Source organism: Vanacampus margaritifer, chromosome 7 (assembly GCF_051991255.1).
Source record: "Vanacampus margaritifer isolate UIUO_Vmar chromosome 7, RoL_Vmar_1.0, whole genome shotgun sequence".
NCBI lineage: Eukaryota > Metazoa > Chordata > Actinopteri > Syngnathiformes > Syngnathidae > Vanacampus > Vanacampus margaritifer.
In genome coordinates, this window is record NC_135438.1 from 10,492,060 (window position 1) to 10,513,675 (window position 21,616).

At 39.7% G+C, this 21,616-nt stretch overlaps 1 protein-coding gene across 8 annotated transcripts in view; it reads left to right on the forward strand.

The window, feature by feature from the left end:
* Window positions 1-21,616, forward strand: part of grin2bb (glutamate receptor, ionotropic, N-methyl D-aspartate 2B, genome duplicate b) — a 105,530-nt gene that overhangs the window by 24,460 nt on the left and 59,454 nt on the right. For all 8 annotated transcript variants that reach the window (XM_077570097.1, XM_077570098.1, XM_077570101.1 and 5 more), the window contains one exon: window positions 3,802-4,476. In XM_077570097.1, the coding sequence (XP_077426223.1) occupies window positions 3,802-4,476 (675 nt within the window). The remainder of the gene's footprint in view (window positions 1-3,801; window positions 4,477-21,616) is intronic.

Sequence of the window (21,616 nt, forward strand, 5' to 3'; positions counted from 1 at the left end):
GTGTGCCTTGTCGCCGCCCCTCAGCAGCTCCTTCCCTGAACATCTTCTGGGTTTCTTCTTGCCGTTTCTTCCTCCACCTCCGTCTCTTTTGTGGATGTCTCTATTTATTCTCTCCTCTGCTCTCTGCTGCCTTCCTCCCACTCGCTTCCTCCTCCTCCTTTTCGTTCCCTCGCTTGGCTTCTGTTCTCGTGGAGAATTCAGCTAGTTTACAATTACAATGTGCACTTGCCATTAAGACTGACTACCCTCCTCTATGCTCTTTATATGAGGGCCTCATTTGCCTCCTGCTTTTTCCTCCTACTAAACACCTTGCATTTCCCGCGCGCACCTCTCCCCTCTCGTTTCTCCTCGCAACTTTGTTTCTATTCTTTAAACTTGAGCACTACTTGATGAATAAAAGATTAACAAGCGTTGTGTGAGCAAGTCTCACATTTATGCCTCGTCTAAAAGGCTCCTCTACGCCTAATTTGGGAATACAGCTGCTAAAATGGCACCCCGTTGAGTGCATGGCCAATTTTTATTTTATTTTTTTACCACAATGTTAATTTGGTTTGGCACCAAATTGTACACCTTACAGTGTGGACGCACAGGTTATCTGTACCTTCAGCTATCTAGTGGAAGAAGCATTTACTTGTTCCACCTTACACTTGCATATATATATTTTATTTTATTTTATTTTATTGAACATATAAATCAGACACTTTTGATTAGTTAAGCGACACAGCGGATATCATTTATGTATAGAATATGAATAGTTTAGGGCCTAGCACAGACCCTTGGGGAACCTCATAAGAAATCTTCAATTGTTGTTGTTGAACTGTAAATACCATTATCTGTTATCTAAATAATCCATTTATATACTAAACCTTTTAAGCCATGTCTCTCTATTCAGTTATATACTATGATCTAACAAATCATACATAGTATATGCAGAAAAATTATAAATATTTGTTATAAATTGAATATGAATGGATGGATTTTCTAATTAAGTGAAATTGGATCATTCTCACAATGGTGTTGCAAACCACTGATTCAACTCACAGTTTTGAGCTTCTAGTTTCAAATCTCTGGCATGTCATCTCCACATTTGCAAACATCCATGTTGGGTTCACTATACAGACTGTAAATTGCCCATAGTTGTAAATGTGAGTGTGATTGGACGATAGAAAATGGTTGGGTAGTTTTCGTCATAGTCAATCAGGAAAATCTTGTCTAATACACATCCATATTGTAATCACATTTATGCATGCAGACACACTTGTAGCTGTAAAAAAAAAAACCGACAGCATTATGTCCTCAACAAGCTATGACTAATAGTGTTTCTCCCTGCCTGTCACCTCCCTCTCTTCTTACGTTTAGTCTCTCGCACTCCCCCCCAACCCCTCCCGCTTTTCTCTTTATATGCTCCACTGTGCTGCTTTTTGTGTGGCAGCTAATATAGGAGCTGTAAATAATAGCAATAATACAAAATAATAGGTCTGCACTCCACTTCAGACAGATTTGGAGGAGGAAACAACTGAGGGGAGGAAACGCGTTTGGAGGCTTGTGGAGGTGGATAATCAAAACCTTAAATGGTTGGAGTTAGTAAAAGAGTGGCTCCACTTTCTTTCCAGCCAGTCAGATAGATCCCCACTTGTTGTTGGTCCTTGGGGCTCAGGTTCGAAAGCCATGTCCTTAGTGCAGGGGTCCTCTACTAAAGTAAAAGCTAGTCCAATTTAGGGAAATGGCATCTGGAACACCATGATACACACATGATACTGAAATTCAACCATGTATCCATTTTCTATAGAGCTTGTCCTCATTAGAGTTATGGGTGAGCTGTCACAGCTGATTTGTTACATTTTATTTAATTTGTACCTTTTTTTTGTTTTTTAATTTAGTTATTTAATAATATTTATAATAATAATAATAATACATTTAATTTGTAATGCACTTCACATTTCAAAGAAATCTCAAAGTGCTACAGATGGGGGTTAAAACAAATTCCAGTAAATAAAACAGTTAAAACCATAAAAATCTAACAGTTAAAAAAAAAAAAAAAAAAAAAAAACCCACAAAGGACAGGTCTTGAGGCATTTAGGTTTTAGAGCATTCCTCATTTTAATTTAGTTACTACTAGTTTTAGTATTAGTTTTATATCGCTAAACCTCATAAGTCACAATTTGGTGAATTTAACTTTTTTTTTTTTCAAAATCTAGTCTGTTGGTCAATCTGTGGGTGTTATATTTTATTTAAATTTTTGATTTTATTTATTTATTTATTTATTTATTTATTTATTATTATTATTATTATTATTATTATTATTATTATTATCATTAGTCAGGTCTACGTTGCGAGGTGGAAGGGAGGTGGACCCATATGCAGGCAAAGGAATGAAGTCCAAAATGTTTAATTAGATCAAAACGGCAAGAAGAACCAGGACCAGGAGGCAGAATAAGAAAACAACAATGTCCATGATCAAAACAAAGCAGAACGGGGCAAGAGGCTGGCAAGACGAGTGGAAACGGCAAGACATAGCAACAGGGTCATAAGACAATGGACCGAACAAGGACTGGCAGGAAACGGGAGGCTAATGCTGCCTTCATGTGGTATCGACATTATGGTAAATACCACATGTCGAGTAGAAAATTGCACGTGAACGCCCCCTTGTCTCGTATTTTCCACTGGACAACTGGGGATTTATTCTAATACTCGAGTTTCTGAGCTGAGAGAACTTTCAACATGGCGGAGAGCGCCGAAAGATTTGTGAATGGCAAGAAATATTAACACTTATAAGGGCGTTAACGTCCGCTAGCAGGTTGTTTTAGAATCTACACAATTACGTAGCATACACAATTCACACAACTCATTATTTGCCATAATTGTTCGGTTTTACGAGCAAAGAGTACATCAGCTGCTATGTGTATTATTTTATTTTTTTTGCTATAACAACAAAAGCACATGAACAGAACTTGGTCGTAATTAGGAGATTCCAGAGTGGTAAGGTTTATCTTTCCCATAGCACGTGAAGGCAGGGTAAATACACAAACACTGATTGACATAACAAGACTCACCTGGGCAAGACACAAGTGGCCGAGGGCACTGATTGGTTGACACACGAGGAAGGGCGGGCAAACACAAGTAGAAGTGACAATGCTTGACGAGACAAGGGAGACACAGAAGAAAAAGAGAATAAAACAGATCATGACTAACTAAAGAGACTTGAGGAATAAATTAAACAAAAATCAAACTAAACCCAATCCAAACTATGATAATTATTATTATTATTGTTTTACTAATTATTGACCATCTAAAGTGTTGAAAAATGCTTGCTCTCTTTGATGATGTAATGTTAATGGCTGAACAAACATGCCGTTTTGGAAGTCTTCTGAAAAGTGACTATTTAGTTGGTACAAGATTTCAACCCGACACCATATTATCTGTTTATCCTTTATTGGGCTCTTTCTTCACCGCTTGCCTGACTCACGCACACCCACATTCACGCACTCCACTCACAAATATGCTCTGAATAAACTATTTAATTGGCACGTCACTTGAGAGGAAATACTTTTACAAAGCATTTGATTGGTCTGTACTTGGGAAATAAGATGACCATGAAAAAATATGTGCTGGTAAATATCCAAACATTTGTCAAAATGTTCTAATAATGGCAGTCGGACGGTATTGAAAGGCATTTGGGTCCACATAGTGAGGATTTCGGCTTTACCAACTCAGTTGCTGCCCCCCCCCCCCCCTCTTGTTTCTCCTGTAGTCTGTTTTGCGTACCTAATACCTGCTATCCTTTTTTCCCCCTTCCTGCAGGGACGGCATTTACACTCCTCCACAATGCTCGTCAGCCTCCCCCTGTCTCCCACCTGTCCTCAGGAAACGCACCTTCTTTCCTCCTCCTGCCCCCATCGTCCTCATGCTGCACCCCTAAAACAGACGTCACGTCACCCCAATGCTCGGCCACGACTGCTCCTGCTCTTCCTTATCTTCTTAGTGCTCCTGCAACCCGTCTGCGGGGCTCGGGGCAGGGGTGGAGGTCCAGCTTCAGGACCAGGAGGCGCCCCAGGTGGACACGGTGGCCCGAGGGCAGGCAGCACCCAGCGCGGCGTTGTCATCCCCCCTCAGTACTCTCCTGGGCCACAGGCTCTTCCCCCAATCAACCCCAAACTCATCAGCTCCCTCAGCATCGCCGTCATCTTGGTGGGGAACTCTAGTGAAGTAGCCCTGGGGGCGGGACTTGAGAAAGAGGACTTCCTGCACATCCCCTACCCCCCAAAGGTGGAGGTGGTGACCATGAACGAGACGGACCCGAAGAGCATCATCAATCGGATCTGTACGCAAATGTCGAGGAACTCTTTGCAAGGCGTCGTTTTTGGCGACGACACGGACCAGGAGGCCATCGCTCAGATCCTGGACTTCATCTCGGCTCAGACTCACATTCCCATTCTGGGCATCCGCGGAGGCTCCTCCATGGTCATGGCAGCCAAGGTAGGAAGGATCCCGATTCAACATCTCGTTTCAGAATGGCTAGTTGTGATATACATTTATGTTATGATTTGACTGGTTTGTTGGAAATCAGTTTTATTTGATTTCAATTGACCTCCTCCATGTGTTCAATTTTATGAAAATATTTGTAGAGGCGAACCTGTGTGAGAATAATAATAATACTCAGCATGAACCATTTAAATGGTGCTTACTTCCTGTGTAGTAGATGAGCCAATTGTTGCTTAAATCAACTTACTAATAAGACTAAATAATTTCTTTGGATGATTCTAGTATCATGTTAATTTTCACAACTTTTATTACAAGCATTCAAATCAGCCTGTTTGGCAAAATTATTCTCTCATTATTATGGAATTTGATCAATTGCAGAGGAGACAGCAGTTTAGACTCCTTTTTTTTTATCACCCAGTAATTACCATCGACTTTGTCTTGCTTTGGCAAACCTTTTTTTCAGTCTTGTACGCTTTCTTCCACACACACTGACAGAATACCAGATGAATGTGGTGAACATGGTTGGCATGGCAACCACTTTCTTATACATTTCTTTCGACCTACTCTATAAAAGTAGTTACGGGAAAAGAGAAAGGAAACGTTATTTCTTGGTCTGACAAAAGAAGTGCCTGGAGGGAAAAAGGGAAATAAAAAAAAGAAAAAGAAAAAGCAGTTTGATCTCTGGACGCCGATGGAGGGATAAAACCTTGATCAGATGAACGAACACATCAAAATGTATCATAAAAGAGAGGTGGAAATATGATTGGAAGTAGGTGAGCTATTCTTTGCTACATAAAAATAAAAACACAATGAGACGTGAGATGTGTTTTGTAACATCTGCAATACATCAGGGGTCCCCAACCACCGGCTCGTGGACCATTTGGTCCATTTTTAGTGATAGTTGTATTTTGAAAATCAGGTACATACACACACACACCTGTGCTACTGTCTTGACTTATGACTCACATTTTGCAAGTCATGCCTTCTGTCACTGATTATACAGGCACAAGATGGGGGTCAGTGGTGGCATTTTTTTTCACAGATCATTCTTATCACGTACTACATTCAAGTCATATCACTCTAAAAAGAGAATTGTTGGAGTAATTTAAGATTACAAATTGAATTGTTGACCAATTTAAAAATTGGTTACACACGATTGAATTAAGTTAATCCAAAGTGAATATATTAAGTTAAATTAATTATGAGTTTATTAAAATTAATATTTTCACTTTGGATTAATTTAATTCAAGTGAATATATTAAATTTAGATTATTTTGGATTAATTTAATTCAAGTGAATATATTAAGTTTAATCAACTCATAATTAATTAAACTTTTCACTTTGGATTAAGTTAATTCAATCGTGTGTTACCAATTGAAATGTTTTTTTTTAAATTTGTAATCTTAAATCGGTTAAACGATTGTCTTTTTAGAATATACTGATTATTTTATCAAATGTGATGATGACTTTCTAACTATTCTATTTAATTAATTATGAGTTAATTAAATTTATTATTTTCACTTTGGATTAATTTAATTCAAGTGAATATATTAAATTTTGATTATTTTGGATTAATTTAATTCAAGTGAATATATTAAATTTAATCAACTCATAATTAATTAAACTTTTCACTTTGGATTAACTTAATTCAATTGTGTGTTACCAATTGAAATATTTTTTGGGGGGTAAATAATTCAATTTGTAATCTTTAATTGATTTAACAATTCTTTTTTTAGAGTATACAGATTATTTTATCAAATGCAGTGAAGATGACATTCTATTCGTGTGAAATGTTCTTTTTAGTACAATTGTAGTGTGATTTTAGTAGGAACTTTATTTATACATACACAGATGTATGTGCCCTGTGATTGGTTGGCGTCCAGTCCAGTGTGTACCCCAGCCCTCACCCAAAGTCAACAGTGCTTGGCTCCAGTTCACCGCTAATCCTAATGAGGATAAGCAGTATAGAAAATAGATGGATTTGTCTCCTTTTCCTCCTGTACAGCAGTTAATAATGCATGTACTTTTCTTTCCTCATCAAGCCACCAATATTCTCTCTAACTCATTATTTGCCTCTACATCCTCCTCGAGTAATTTTCCACGCCGAGCTAGCCAGTGTACAGTACATCAATATTTCAGCAATTTGATTTCCATTTAAAAACATTGACTGTGCACGTGTGCTTTTGCAGTGTTTAAATAGTCTCTTCTCACACAGCAGTTCACATTCTCTGTAGCGATGGCAAGGCCACGTAAACAATACAGCGGGAGAGCTTTATATTCCTCTCCAGCAGCTTATTTATAATGAGCAAGTGCGTCATTGACAGATGCAGGTAGGCTCAATCTGCACCAAACAATTTGCACATTTCCATTTAGCCATTAATTCACACGCTACCTTGCGTCGCTATTGGCAGAACAGGGCGACAGCGTCGGGCCGGGCCCGCGCTCGACTCCAGCTCTGGAGACTAATGAGGTCTTCCAGATCTATTGTGAGGACGTAAGCCGTGTTCCCAGCCCCTGTTTTGTGTGTGTGCTCATTGCTGCTGTTGAATGATTATAGCCTTTTGCCTGTGTTTGGGGAGATTATAGCCGTGGTTTTCGGTACACATAAGATATAGTCAAAAGATGCACAGCATCTGGAAAAATGTTCTCCTAAATAAACCCCTTTCCTCAAAGCTTCTTTCGCCACATTTCATTTTGTTTGCATTGTTTCGCTTCTCCGTCCAACAGCGCCTGCCGTTACTTTTAATTATGCAGGAGGGCTTACAGTTGCCGCATGTTTAATACTAATCTCTCACTGGGTTGAAAAAGTGTCTGTCAGGTGGTCGATAGGGAACGTGGGGTGAATCTGCGTCGGCGCTGTGGTGACATTTGTCCAACTGAATGAAAGGCTGGGACAAAGTAGCAGTAAAAATCCGCTTTTGCCACACACACATAATCCTAATTGTCAGGGAAAGGTGATTCAATGGTTTTTTATGGGGAAACAAAAAAAGGGAGGCTCCAACCACTTCAATCATCTGCAGTAAAACTGAAATACTCTGGCTTTTTTTTTTAGTAGTTCATTGTGTATGCACATGACTCCGACAGATAACATCTTCTGCTATAACAAAGACATTTGTGGTATGCTCTAATATGAGTTACTTTTCATTTGGTCATGATACAATTATTTGTTCATGAAATTTGAACTCTTCAACATTATTTATGTGTTAACTTAGTAATCACATTAGTTAGATATGATGATATTCTCAGTGATAGTTTTTAAAAGCAAAGGCAGTCCAATGTTTTTGAATGTGACTGATTTTGAGTTGACTAAAACTGCCATTTTATATGGGATAGTTCAATATACATTGAAAATTTATGCTGTTGTTTTGTCTATTTCTTTGTCATGTGAGTGCATTGAAAGTACTTAAAAACCTGGACCTAGCTGGGTGCCAGCGGCCCCCAGACCCCCGGCTAAATTTTCAGATAATTTCACTTTGGTCAAATCACATCCCTGATTATGCAACAACAAAATTATGTAATTATTATACATAAGGTGTTAGTTTAAAATATATATATATATATTACTGGGGTTGTGAGAATCTCAATCGCAATGTTGTGCATGCCTGTTTCATTGCCAGTATTGATCACAATACGTTTTGACTTGTGGTTAATTGCTAGTATTTGACTAAATGAATATATTGTAGCATCGAGTTTCTTCCGACAGCAAACTAGTTCAGACTAGATCACAGTTAAAGAATATTAACTCACCAATCGAGAGAATTCTAAACGGTCAATTAATTATGATGCCCATCTCTAATTCGGTATAAAGCGTCACAACTGAAATAACATTTGAACTATCTGACAGATATAGCAACGTAGACCGTTGATCTGTGTGACATTTTTGACCAGGTACTTGCTGCTAGGCAAAATGTGTAACATAATGAAAAAGATGGCATAGACCGGTCATGCCCACGAGGATGTTTGAATGACAAACGAGGTGTCTGACAGCACTGTGCCCCTGGACACACGGCAGACAAGAACAGCAAGTCACAGACACACACCAAGGAAATCAATCTACAGTGCTGTCTGTAACTATTTATTTTAATAATTTTAGTCACATTATTAATGACATAAATTACCAACAACAAATTTTTCTCGTTTTGCAATTTGCTTTATTTTTCCAGATACCGAATAAGATTTAAGACTTTTTTTCCTAGCATTCTTTATTATTATTATTATTATTATTATTATTATTATTATTAATTTATTTATTTATTTATATTATTCCTGTAGATGTTGATACAAGATCATCCATAGAAATAACACTTTTTTTTTTTTTTTTTTTTTAATTTTATTTTGTCAAAACCTATATGGGCCGGATCTGGCACCCGGGCCTTGAGTTTAGACACCATGCTCTGAAATGACACCAGCAAAGTCCTGTCTGGTCCATTAACAGGAGTAATACTCATGTGCATCTTGCACTAAAAGAAGATCTGTTGTCTTGCGCAACATTCAGACAAGAAAATGAATCATCATTGTCAGCTGAGGGCATCTGTAATGCAGGAGATGTTTGTCATCCATTTCACACGTCACCTAGATGGGTCCGTCTCCTCTGTTTGTGCGCTGTCATCGTGACAAAGATGCTCCATAAATCAAAACAAGAGTATTGATGCTGTTGCTTGTGAGAGCAATGTAGCACTTCTGCATCTGTTCTAATTGGATGGAACAATTCCGCCACAATTGATCAAAGCATTCTATTAATCTCTTTAATTGGTCATTTTGTATTGTCTATATCATTTCACTTGCCGTCACTCTAAAACAACTCAAATCAATTTAGTTTTTCTGCTTCTTAATAATCGTTTGTAAATGCCGCTGTTCTGTCAAAGCAAAAAAAAAAAAAAAGGGAAAAAAAGCGTGCTCACAGTAATTTTGACATCTTTCATCAACAAAAGCTTGAGGGGGTTTTCTGTCAGTACTCTGAGGAGGAAAATATGTCAAGTGTGCATCAACATCACAGTATTTTTTTTCTTTCCGTCATGAGTCTAGTTTCATTTAAAGGATGCATTATCACCACTCTCTCCCATATCTTACATTCACGCTCTGCTTAAACTTAAGTGCTATGCTACGTTTAAAATGAAACGCGGTGGGGCCTTTAAGTTGTGACGAAATCTGTTCCGGGAGCCTGGGCGACCTTGATTTACCAAATTTTCCCTTAAGAAATTCAGTAGTACCTCGACTTACAAGTGTACCAAGATTTTTGAGATGTGAGTTGTGTTGCAAGTAAAAAAAAATAAAAATAAAAAAAAAAGGTCACAACAAACAGCAGATAGTGACCATTCTTCTTCTTCTTCTTCTTCTATGTTTGTCTGTATTATATATCCCCCTGGTGGCCAAGGTGCGCGTAGACTCATTTGTGGTTTGAACCAAAGAAAGTAATGGGTATAGTTGAACCAAATGGAGACTTTCAGAGTCACGCATAATTCCCCCTCTTTTCGAATGCAAACTCTCTCTCTCTCTCTCTCTCTCTCTCTCTCTCTCTCTCTCTCTCTCTCTCTCTCTCTCTCTCTCTCTCTCTCTCTCTCTCTCTCTCTCTCTCTCTCTCTCTCTCTCTCTCTCTCTCCTCGTCCCATTCATAATCTTTACACTTCAACACATTTCTCCTTCCAACCCCTTAAGTACACAATAAAATGTGGGCCCCTTCCTTGCCTTTCTTATCCCATTATGAGTCCACTTCATCAGCGGGTGTGCTGCGCGTGCTCTGCTTGACTAATTTGGGAGATCACAGGCGACGTGGCGGCGTTGCACTCGGTTACAGCACGTACAACTGTCCCCCAACCAGCCACCACCACCCCCTGCCGTCGCCTGGCCTTTTAACGTTGCAGCACATGAATCTTAATTATCCCGTTAATCTTATTAACTTGGCTGCATGTGGGAATGATGTCCAGCTTTTTTGGACAAACAAAATAACAGTGGTCAGATTGATCACTTTTGATTCTCAATTAGTTGGGAGACAAAACCAGCACGTATTGATTACTGACCCTCGTCGCGCACGATAAATATCATTTATAGCTTGAGTAAGGCCATTTAGTGGCCAGTTGACTTATGAGGCTTGTCAGTCAAGCTTGTGGCTCCCTCCCATCGTCTGAGCTAAATCTCCTCTAAATAACTCGGCAAACGGGACAATCTGGCTTCCAAGAAAGGAAGCGCCACAGCGACCTTCCTTGGCTTTGAGAGGATTTCATTTCAGAATATTCACAATAAACCACAATTTGATATTGAGCCTGTGTTGCAGCTTCTCCCAACGGGCCTTTTCCTTGATGAATAACGGCCTAGCATTCTTGTTTTAATTACCATTTTCACAGCAGCCATTTTGCCATAATATGATTGTAGATTAAGTTGAATATTTCTAAACATGCACATCTGATATGTTTGATTGAAAAATCATCACGTTCAAGGCCATATATGTGCCTTCTGCTGCCTCACTTGTCCCAAAAAATGTAATTGGTTTGTGCTTGTGAAACCAATGTAAGGGAAATGTGTTCAATAAGGTGACATCATCGGGCGGTGCCTCGTTACAAGTCGCTGCCATAGGTTTCTAGATTATTATTAGTAGGTTTCTGACCCCCTGTAATTGGCTGGCAACCAGTTCAGGGTGTACCCCGCTTACTGCTCGAAGCCAGCTGGGATAGGCTCCAGCAACCCCCGCGACCCTTGTGAGGACAAGCGGTTAAGAAAATGGATGGATGGATGGATGGTTTCTGACCAGTGTGTCAGCAGCATATTTGACAGTTGTTGTTTTTTTTACATTACAGTATGCTATAATGGAAGTACATGGAAACGCTGAGGCAATAAAGCGAGAATAATGTCAGAGCTATGATGTATGCAATTGTTTTTGCAGTTTAGTTTCATTTATAATTGTCACCACCCTCAAGGTCTCGTCTCATTTGGGGTTGAAAGTTAACTCTAAAACAAGTGTATACTGGTCACCAACGTCATCTCGTGGTGCTCTCTTGTGTTTTGGGAACACGGAGGATGAAAAGAAAGTATCAGATAAAAGATATAAAGATAAGAGATGCTAGCGGGTGTTGGGGGAAAAAAAGAAAAAGAAAGAAAGTCTCATAATGTGGTGGTTTTCATGCTTTTGCATCAGGCGGAGAGAGCCGTTAAATGGAGAGAAAGACGGCTTTGGGTATTTAATCCCGAAAGGTCAAGTTAGCTCTAAATGCAATGAAGAGAGGGGCGGTGATAGCGAGTATAGCGAGTTACTGACATTCAACTTGTGGAACTTGTGCGAGGAAGGAGAAAGTGCAAAGAAAGATGAAAAAGCAGAACCAAGCATTTAGGCGCATGAGAGAATTTCTTCTAATATTGACAGTTCCGTAATGTTGGCAGAAGACTATGTTGATACTTTTCATTTACAAAAATGGGAATGACATTTTATTTTAGTTGTTGTTGTTTTGATTAGTTATGCTTGAGTAACTTGCTGTTTCACTTACTATACATTCATGTCTCTCGACAGTGTGTTTGTTTTAACGATAGAGCGCAGCAAGTGAAATGTGTTTGTGACAGCTGCTGAGCATGACTGACACATGGAGGTGGCTGGCCATTATACAATATATGCAGTGAGTGGCACTTTTCACTCACTCTTTCCTTGTGTAAGCCCTGACCTCATTCCTGCTCCATTCCCACAACATGGGATATAGGGAACATCTAAACATTGGGATTTTGGAATTAAATTCACATTGTCAGTAGAGACTGTAGAGCAGGGGTGGGCAAACTTTTTGACTTGCGGGCCACAATGGGTTTGAAATTTTGACAGATGGGCCGGACCAGGAGCATTTGGACCTCATAGCACAGTAAAAACACACAGATAAATGTACAACCCAATTTACTTATAATGTGCACTTAGGACTGCGTTTTTCAAATGTGCAAAATCCACTTATTTAAAACAGCTTTTCCAATAGCTTCATTTTTATCTCTTTGACTGCCAAAAACGTTAAATAACGTTTCGTTAAATCCTATGGAGGAGTGCCAAAGACGTTAAAAGACGTTTTTTTCAAAACAGGTGAAACTAACCATTTTCTATTGTTGATTACTCAAAAACGGAATAAGGTAGAAACAAACTTTTTTTTTCTGATGGAAGATGAGAGTCCAATCGTGTTTTGGCAGTATGTGTGTTTCCATAGTCCAAACACATAATTTTCTATGGACCTTGAAAGATCAGTCAAAATGCTTAAAATCGGCTGGCACCCACGACATCCCTTTTCTGAAAACGTCTGGCAGTCAAAGAGTTAATGTTTTAGCTCAACTTTTGCTGTGTTTTTATGCTTTGTAAAGTGACCTTGGGTGTTCTGAAAGGTGCTGTTTTTAAATGAAATATATTATTATTATTATTATGATTATTATAAAATAGCCCTAATCCAGGTAGTACGTTTGCCTCAATGAATATGCAAGATGCGACATTTACACACTATTTGGCAAAGTGGGAGGAGAAATGTAAATAGATTATAATAGCACATACACTGTGATCTGTCAAACCTGGTGACTGCATCTATTATTAATAGATTTCAATTCAAGGCGTAAAGTTAAAGAATTTTTTTCCATTTGGCCCACCCATTTTTAACCCGGGCCCACAGTACGTGTGACACATGCGGCTGCATGATAGCCGCTGCTGCCTGTCACGCGCTGGGGACAAAGCGCGTACATCCAATCCGCATTGCATGGACAAAATAAAATTAATAAGATAAGATAAGATAAGATCCACTGATTGTCACACCCATCTAAGTGGGGCGAAATTTGTTCTCCGCATTTGACCCATCCCCTGAGGGAGGGGTGAGCAGCAACAGCGCCGCGCTCGGGAATCATGTGGTGATCTAACCTCCCAATTCCAACCCTTAATGCTGAGTGTCAAGCAGAGTGACAATCGGTCCCATTTTTATAGTCTTTGGTATGACCCGGCCGGGAATTGAACCCACGACCTCCCAGTCTCAGGGCGGACACTCTAACCACTCAGCCACTGAGCTGAAAAAAAAAAAAAATTGTTTTTTTTTCTAGCCTTATCGGATAAGTTCGGCGGGCCGGATTGAAACGCATAACGGGCCGTATTTGGCCCGCGGGCCGGGGTTTGCCCATGTCTAGTGTAGAGTGTATACGAATAGACATTGCTCTGTTATTTTTTAAAAATTTTATTGTTAAGACTAATATATCCTTAAAAGAACACACCACTTATAACTCATTTTCCAGTATTCGATTAGGCATTGTATATAAAGAATAAAAGTGCAAACATCTCTGGCATCTTATTCCCTGATAATTTTTTTTTGTAAACCAAGTAAGTATCAAAATAAGAACATACCCTGGGCAACGCCATTATCCTGGTCACGTGATCGTGATGCCGTGTCCGGTGCGTAAACGACAGCCGCCTTCGTTCATTTGAATGGGAGTTTGCTGACATAACGGGCAAGAAAAATCTATCGCCAAATGCTGCGGCAATCTGATACGTCAGGTTTCATGTTCTTCCGTGGGGGGTTGAGGTGGTGGGTGTGGCCTCTCCTAATGTGGGCGAAGCGCGCTGACACAACATGTAGCTGGCCTAGCCGGATGTTTAACGTCCAGGTTAGGGACCGTCCACAACCTACATTTCTAGAGTGACCAATGTCAATGGTGACTTGCCTCTGTATGTAACACGCAACTTGCAGACGGTCCCTAACTTCTACTCGCTATGGGCCGGCTGAGTGCGTCCTCCTTATCGGCCACAGTTTCATCTTCACTTTCGGCTGAACACAAATTTTTGGCGATTTCCCCCGCATGTTTACAGCATGCGATATGTCACGATGATCACGTGACTGCCCAAAAGTGGCCGATACTGTACTTATATAAATAAATATTCATAAAAAAAGTATTATAAAATCACTCAACATAAATTCATATTTTTTTCAGGGAAGAGTTGAAATGAGTAGTTTTTTTTTTTTTTTTTTTGTTCTTGTTTTTTTCTGGAGAGCTCAGTATTGTTCATTCGGTAATTTTACCGATTTGACATGTCATCATCATCTTTTTTTTTTTATATATATATTTTTTTTTAAATATTTTTTTATTTTGTATGTGGGTGAGTATGTGCGTTTGAGTGTGTATTCATTAGTTCACCTAAAACCTATTAAAAAAATCCCATACCGTTCACCTAAACCGAACACTTCAGAACCGAAATGAGTAGTTTTTAATAAATGTTGTGTTCCTTTGGTAATCTTTGTAAGGTGTGACAGCGGGAAATTGCAGAAACACCGGTTTGTGGTAAAAAGCAGTAGCAGAGCAGAAAACACAAACATTCACTAGTGGTGATAAAGACCTGGTACAGAACAGGGCGAGCCAATATGCACCAAACATCGGTGTGAGCTAAAAGGTCACACAGCATCATTTACCGAAAATGACACCTGGAGTGAGCGTCCAAACAAACCGATGAAATAGAAGAAAAACAAATGGCTCCTGAAGCGAGTGACTACACACTGAACAAAACTGAACAAAGACAGGTGTCCCTTTACAATGGTATATAAATGAATACATACGTAGTGAGGAAAGTGATGATCAGATTCTCACCAAATGTTGACTACTGTTATCGGTTCATGTATAACATACAGTGCCTAGGCTGTAACATACAGCCAGACCATAATCTTATCAATTGCAGGGCGATGGATGTTGACTAGCATCAAAGTGCTAATGTAAAAAAACAGTACAAGATTTTACATCAGATGACTGTAAGGACAGCACCAATCGTCTGTGAAATTTACATTAAACACCCAGAGAGCTATGAAGTCAAAACAAGCATAGGAGACAAATTGGCATGCGAGTTACAAAAGTCACTTTACGGACTAAAATAGTCTGGCAGAAATCAGAATAAAATTTTGCATGAATATTTAGAGAACAACAAATGTGTGCAAAATGGGATTTTGGCATAAATAAATGCACTGATAACAGTGTTTTCAGTGAATAAAATAACAAAAGTTGTTAGTAACATAGACAACGCAAGATGGCTGCCCTCGAGAACCGACTGACAGTCCAGGTTGTTATATATGTCAGCGTTCTATGGACGCACCATTTAGGCATTTGGGGTATTGCCGTGTGCCAACTTCCGGTCGCTAGGCTAACACGGAACGATAATAACGACAGTCTCAGACTCTTAAATATATACTCCCTGTTTCTTGGAATAAGGTCAAGTTACTGTTGGAATTATGTCAATTGACCCTAAACCACGTAATACCTTTCTAATTGCTCCAGATATCCAAGTGTTGGCAAAGTGATCAAAGCATCTACATTTGATTTAATGAGCTTAATGAACCGTTTGCAGTTTTACAGTGCAAGTGCAGCGTACGTAGACTTGCACGGCTCAACTCAAATTCGATTATAGATCACAGCATCACCCAAAACTCAAAATCCAGCCGTTTCTATCAATATCAGAAGGCGGCCATTTTGCCACTTGCTGTCGAGTGAAAATGACATCACAGTTGCTAAGGTCTCAGGTAACAACCAATCACAGCTCAGCTTCTGAAAACAGGTGAGCTGTAATTGGCCGTTGCCTGAGCCCTGAGCAACTGTGATGTCGGTACTTCCCATTGTAATAGCAAATTGCCATCCAATATTAGCAGATCAGCACTGTGACTTTTCATTTAGCTTGTTTTATTTCTTACGATGCAGTCTGAGATGTGCTGTGACTCTGCAGCTGTTCTCCCCTGCAGAGTGTTGTCACACACAGTCACGTTTAGTCAACACTCACTGCTTTTCACCGCTATCTCCTTTTTCCTGCTCGCTTTCCTCAATTTTCCATTCTGTTTCTGCGGATTCCACACTGTTCGCTCTCATTTTCTCCTCCTCTATCTTTACGCCACATCTTTGTCTTTGCACTCGCTCTTCTCTCTAATCTCCCCCCCCCCCCCCCTCCCAGCCTCCTGCTCGGCATCAAAGTAAGCCCTGCTCCTCGACAGGCGCCAGCTCATACGGCTTATATTCTTTGCTATTTCTATAGCAAAAAAATATGTACTGTATAAGAAATGTTTCGGATTCTTATCATAGGAAAATCAATCAGTGTCAGAGGGCACAACACCTGAGATGTGTTTAAACAGGGTATTACTGTTGATGATAAATGTTCAGGTGATACACCAGTTTTTACCAGTTTTCAAAACCAGAGAGACCCCATACATGTCAAAGAAAAAATGTGCCTGCATGAACTTGCTGCTTTTATTACGGAGGCCCTAAGGTGACATGGTAGGGGGGAAAAGAACAACTTTGCGTTCCCTCGCAAAAAACGTTTGCGTTCCCTCGCAATCATTGCGAGATATTGATGTTGTTTTTGTAATGCTTTTTTTAAATTGGTTGTCAACGTAATGGAGTTGTCAAATATTTCTGAACATGAATGTTCTGAACTCCTTTTTTAATCCTTTGTGGATCCTCAAGTTCCATGTACTCCATTTTGCCTTAATTGCCATATGATGACATTTCACAAAATGGACATATTATCCATTGAGTATGTATTTATTTGCTACCATGAGCTAAATATAGCATGTTTGTTGCCATCATTGCATAATTGAACATTTACAGTATATATGTGTATATCGAGACAGTATATCCTAATAATAAATGTGGGTTGATGCTACATGAGGTGTGGCTGGCTGCTATTTTGGTATCTCCTGTAATGTTCAGGAACATTTATTTCTGATGTCAAATGCGAGTGAAATCTTTTGAGTCCTCTTTACTCATCCCTCATCTCCCCCTGTGTCTCTTTGACCCCAATCACCCCCCCCCCCCCCACCACAATAAACACAGTGAGGACTTTACGTACGATCCACTTCTGTCAACCATGGTTAGGTCGTGCTAGTTATATTCGGCGTTAAGATTGATCACTGGAGTGTGCGTGCTCATGTCGGTGGTCCCAGGCTGTAGGATGTCATCATCGATGAGCAAAATACTCTGAGAATTTTGCCCCCAGCAGCCAAATTTGATAAGTAAAATCCGAGCTACGAGTGCGACTCGTTTGATTAGCAGCACAATTGTGACTTGTTTTCCCAAGAGGGACCGACCATCAGTATAATTGAGCGAGCGCAGAGGCAGCCCATAATTGACCTATCATAGTTGACCTCAGGTGTGTTATTGACTGTAATTGCGCTCATATGTGTCAGGCCGCCGATGTGCGCAAATGCCAGCGCCGCCTTTCAGCGCAACTATATTTTTGGTCCATATACAGTGCAACAAGAGTATATTTTCTCCACACACTAATGGCATCTTTAGCACGGCCGTTTCCATGGGAACCGAGTTGCCACGGAAACACCGCACGTCTCTTTGAATTAGAAACGTCTCCTGCTATCTCCTCACGCCGTCCTGTCTGTCCCTCCTTCACTTTTCGCCATCTTGACTCGCGCCTCTTTGACAGGCCAGCTGCTGTCAGTCACAACCACTTGAAGAAGACGCGTGGCCATAAAAAAAAAGAAAAAGAAAAAGTGAAGGAATCCGGGGAAAGTGTACAACTCGTGTTGTATTTGTACTTTCCATGCACATAAAATTAGCTTGAGAAAGGCGGAGAGTGTTTTTTTTTTTTTTGCATTAAATACAGCGAGTTGGAACAGGAAAGAGACGCTGAATGACACTCAAGATAACGATGACGAAAGGGATCCTACGAAGTGAAGAGCGGGAAGATTGAAAAGGGGATGAAGGTGCGAGGTGCGACATACATGGCAAGGTGGGATGGAGACTGCTGATGAAAAGGATGATTGATTTTTGCACTCTCCTATCAGTAACCATGCTGCCACACTTATCTGATTTGATCCTATTCATTTATTTTTATGTTGTGTGTGTGAAGCCCGGAGGAGATGAGAGTAGAAAAAGTGCAGGCGCCACCGGTGAATGGAGTTATTCGGGCTGAGCGTACTCATGAGAGCTGGGAGAAAAATCACGTTCATCCCCCAGGTGGTGATGAATCCCTGGAAGCACATGAGGGATTTGCCGCCAGGGAAGAGGAGGTGAAAAGAAGACGCGCAGGAAAGGAAGCGGCGTCCAGACATGTGCAAGGGGAGAAAAAAAATTACGTCATGACAAGGTTTTGAACCCGGTGTCTCAAATTGCACACCGCACTTGACTCCGGTGTGCACCTCTCGCCCCAGGTGTTCATCGAGATGGATGACACAGATGGCAGGGAGGAACAGGAAAAAGAGGAGAAGCACTTGCCTTTGCTTTGTTAAAGACAATTGAGGCCTGATTTCCTAAAGGTTTTCAAATGCAAAAATGGATCGTTTGCCTACAAAAATGTGGATTCATTAACAGGACACAACGAGGATTGCGTCTACTAAGTTTGCCATACAGTATATTTAACGTGTTGTAGGAGTACGAATGACCCTTTTTATGAACTTTTCAACTTGCATATAAGAAAAGCTGCCTCTAGTTATGTACGTTTCATTATGCGAACTGTCAGCATTGCGATAGTTGTGCTGTTTTTTTGTTGTTGTTTTTTTTACTCTTAATTAGACCTCAGAATGACTTCACCAAAACCCCACATAAAACTTGATGTCGCCTCAGCAAGTAGAAAGCTGTCATGAATGCAGCTGGAAGAACCACTTACACATTAATGCTACTTCTAATCACAATTCTCACAGCAGCCACCCACCTAAATTTCGGATTATTGTTGCAAAAACTTTTGACTGTATATACAATACATACATTCGCTGCTATGTCAAAAACACTTATGTAAACTTTTTTCATAAAAAAAAAAAAAGATTTTGGAATGAATTTGAATGCAGACATTCCAAAAACGTAAAAAAAAAAAAGATTATTTTTTTCATAGCAGTGACGATATGCTATTCATTATATGTATTGGAGCGTCTCTTAAATTCGATTTTTTTTTTTAAACGACGCATAAACCGGACATCTGTTCCCCATGGCAACAAGTTGTTGTGTACGCAGCCAGAAGTTCCGTCTACAACAGCGGCCGACTTAAATCATTAATGTGGCAAAAAAAAAACGTTTTCCGTGTTAAAAATGAAACCAATTCGAAAAAATATACAAAAGAAAAACATCTGAATAAAATTGTTAAAATAAGCACTTGTTTGTTTCGTATGTTATTTTCATCATAGTGAAGTACCGATATATTTTCTCTTATTTATATGTTGTACTATTTTCAACCACACACCAACGGAGCCGGAACGGAATTGAATTTCGTAGTTATCTCGATTTTAAGAATGCTTCAAGTTATAAACAAGGTCACGGAATGAGGGTTGAGGTACTATTGTGCAAATAGATTAAATTAGCACCAGCATTTGCAAAATTAGCACCCACAATGTGATATAGCAAATTTTCTTCTCACTTGTACAATTTCATATCTTCTGAATGATCTAATTCTAAGGCCTAGTACACACATATCTAACAGTTTTGGTCAAACTGCTTATGGCGCTCTAAAGCCGATAACAGAGGCGGGGCTACACCTGCTTGGACTGCTTGCCAGCCAATCACAGGAAATGTACAACACAACACAATGGATTGTTGAGCGCTCTGCTCCGAGTTGTTGAAGGGGCGAGGGGCAAAAATATCTTGGAGATGCTGTTGGTTTTCCAGACCCCCTACGACCTCTCAGCACCAACCATGCCCAGATAACGGGTTTATTTTCTCTCTTCGCCGTTTAACTAGCAGTTGAACCTTTGCCCCCCTGCCCAGATTGCCAATGTCAGAGTCCTGCTCATCAATCTTCCGCCGTTTTCGATGAAGCAGAGAGTAGCCTGCTAACAGTATTATTTGAACAGACAAAAATAGAAATGAATCTCCTTCCAACTTTCTTTTGAGAAATGTTCTCTGTCTGTTGTGAGTCATGGATGGGTGTGTTCCCCCCCCCCCCCCCCCCCCCTAGAATGTAACAAAAATGGTTAGGACAGCTTTCGGCTCTTTGACTTTAACTGACAAAGTAAGGCTGCTACGAGACTGCAGTACATGGATGAGAGGCGGCATTTTTACACAACTACTTTGTTTTTGCATATTTTTGTTGAATCAAAGTGCCTGAAGCATCAACTGGCTTATTGGAGATCACACAATCCTGCTAATTTAAGCTGATTTCATGCTTGGAAACTACCATCTTTTTCATGTTAATGTTGATGCTAAGATGCAAAATATTAACAGTCTCAAATTTCCAACCGCCTTGAGGTACATTCACAAAGACTGACGCCTTCATTTTTGTTAGAAATGGTTTCATCGACTAATTATCGCCACTTTGTCTAATCATTAGCTGTCATATTCGTGTACACAGTTCAGTGTGCTTAATCGGCTTTTTATCTTACACCTCTTTCCAAGCTTTCTTTCCAGTGTGGGAAGTGTTGATTTTACTGAATCCCCCAAAAATGAAATAATAATGACAATATTTCTAGAAATCTAACCATTGCATCACACTCACTACAAATATCTGACGTTATAATAAAATACATCAATGTAAACTGACAGATTTGTTTATTTATGAATAACTCTGCTATCAGTAGCCAAGTTTACGTCATGGAGCCATTTATTCCGATTAGAATAAATCCCAATGGACATACGGATTGAAAACACCTTAATTAGAATGAAAAGGCCAAATCCGAATGGAATTTCATTCGTACTTGATAGATATTGTAACATTTTTAATACTTCATTTCATATTTTAACCATTGTTACACATTATTAACATTTTAATTCTTTATATTAACCTTGTCGAAATGTTTTGTGTCCTGTGCAGAGCAAGTGGTGTTGATTTCGGTATAATTTGACCTTAAACTGGGACATACTATTTAGTCTAAAAAAGTTCCTTCTCAGCGTTTTGTGCGAAAACACATTTAGTCCTTGAGAACAGAATCTGTTTTCGAACACGCACTCCTGACTCTGTTTTCGCCATCGCTCATGGAAAAGTACCCAGAGAGTATGTTTTGTCTACAAATGAAAGAGAGGAGGTCTTTTAACTATAAGAAGCCATTGTACACGCGGAAGAGCTACATTCGACGCTCTGAAATTCCACCTGTTTAAGTGAAGCAATTGGAGTCTGTAATGAATGTCCAGAGATCTCTGACCTTTTTTTTTATTAAATCATTTATGCAAAGGTGTTTTTTCTTACATTAAATCTGTCTTCAAGTTTTCGAACACGCAAAGAGGACAAATAATTGTATTCCTCTTT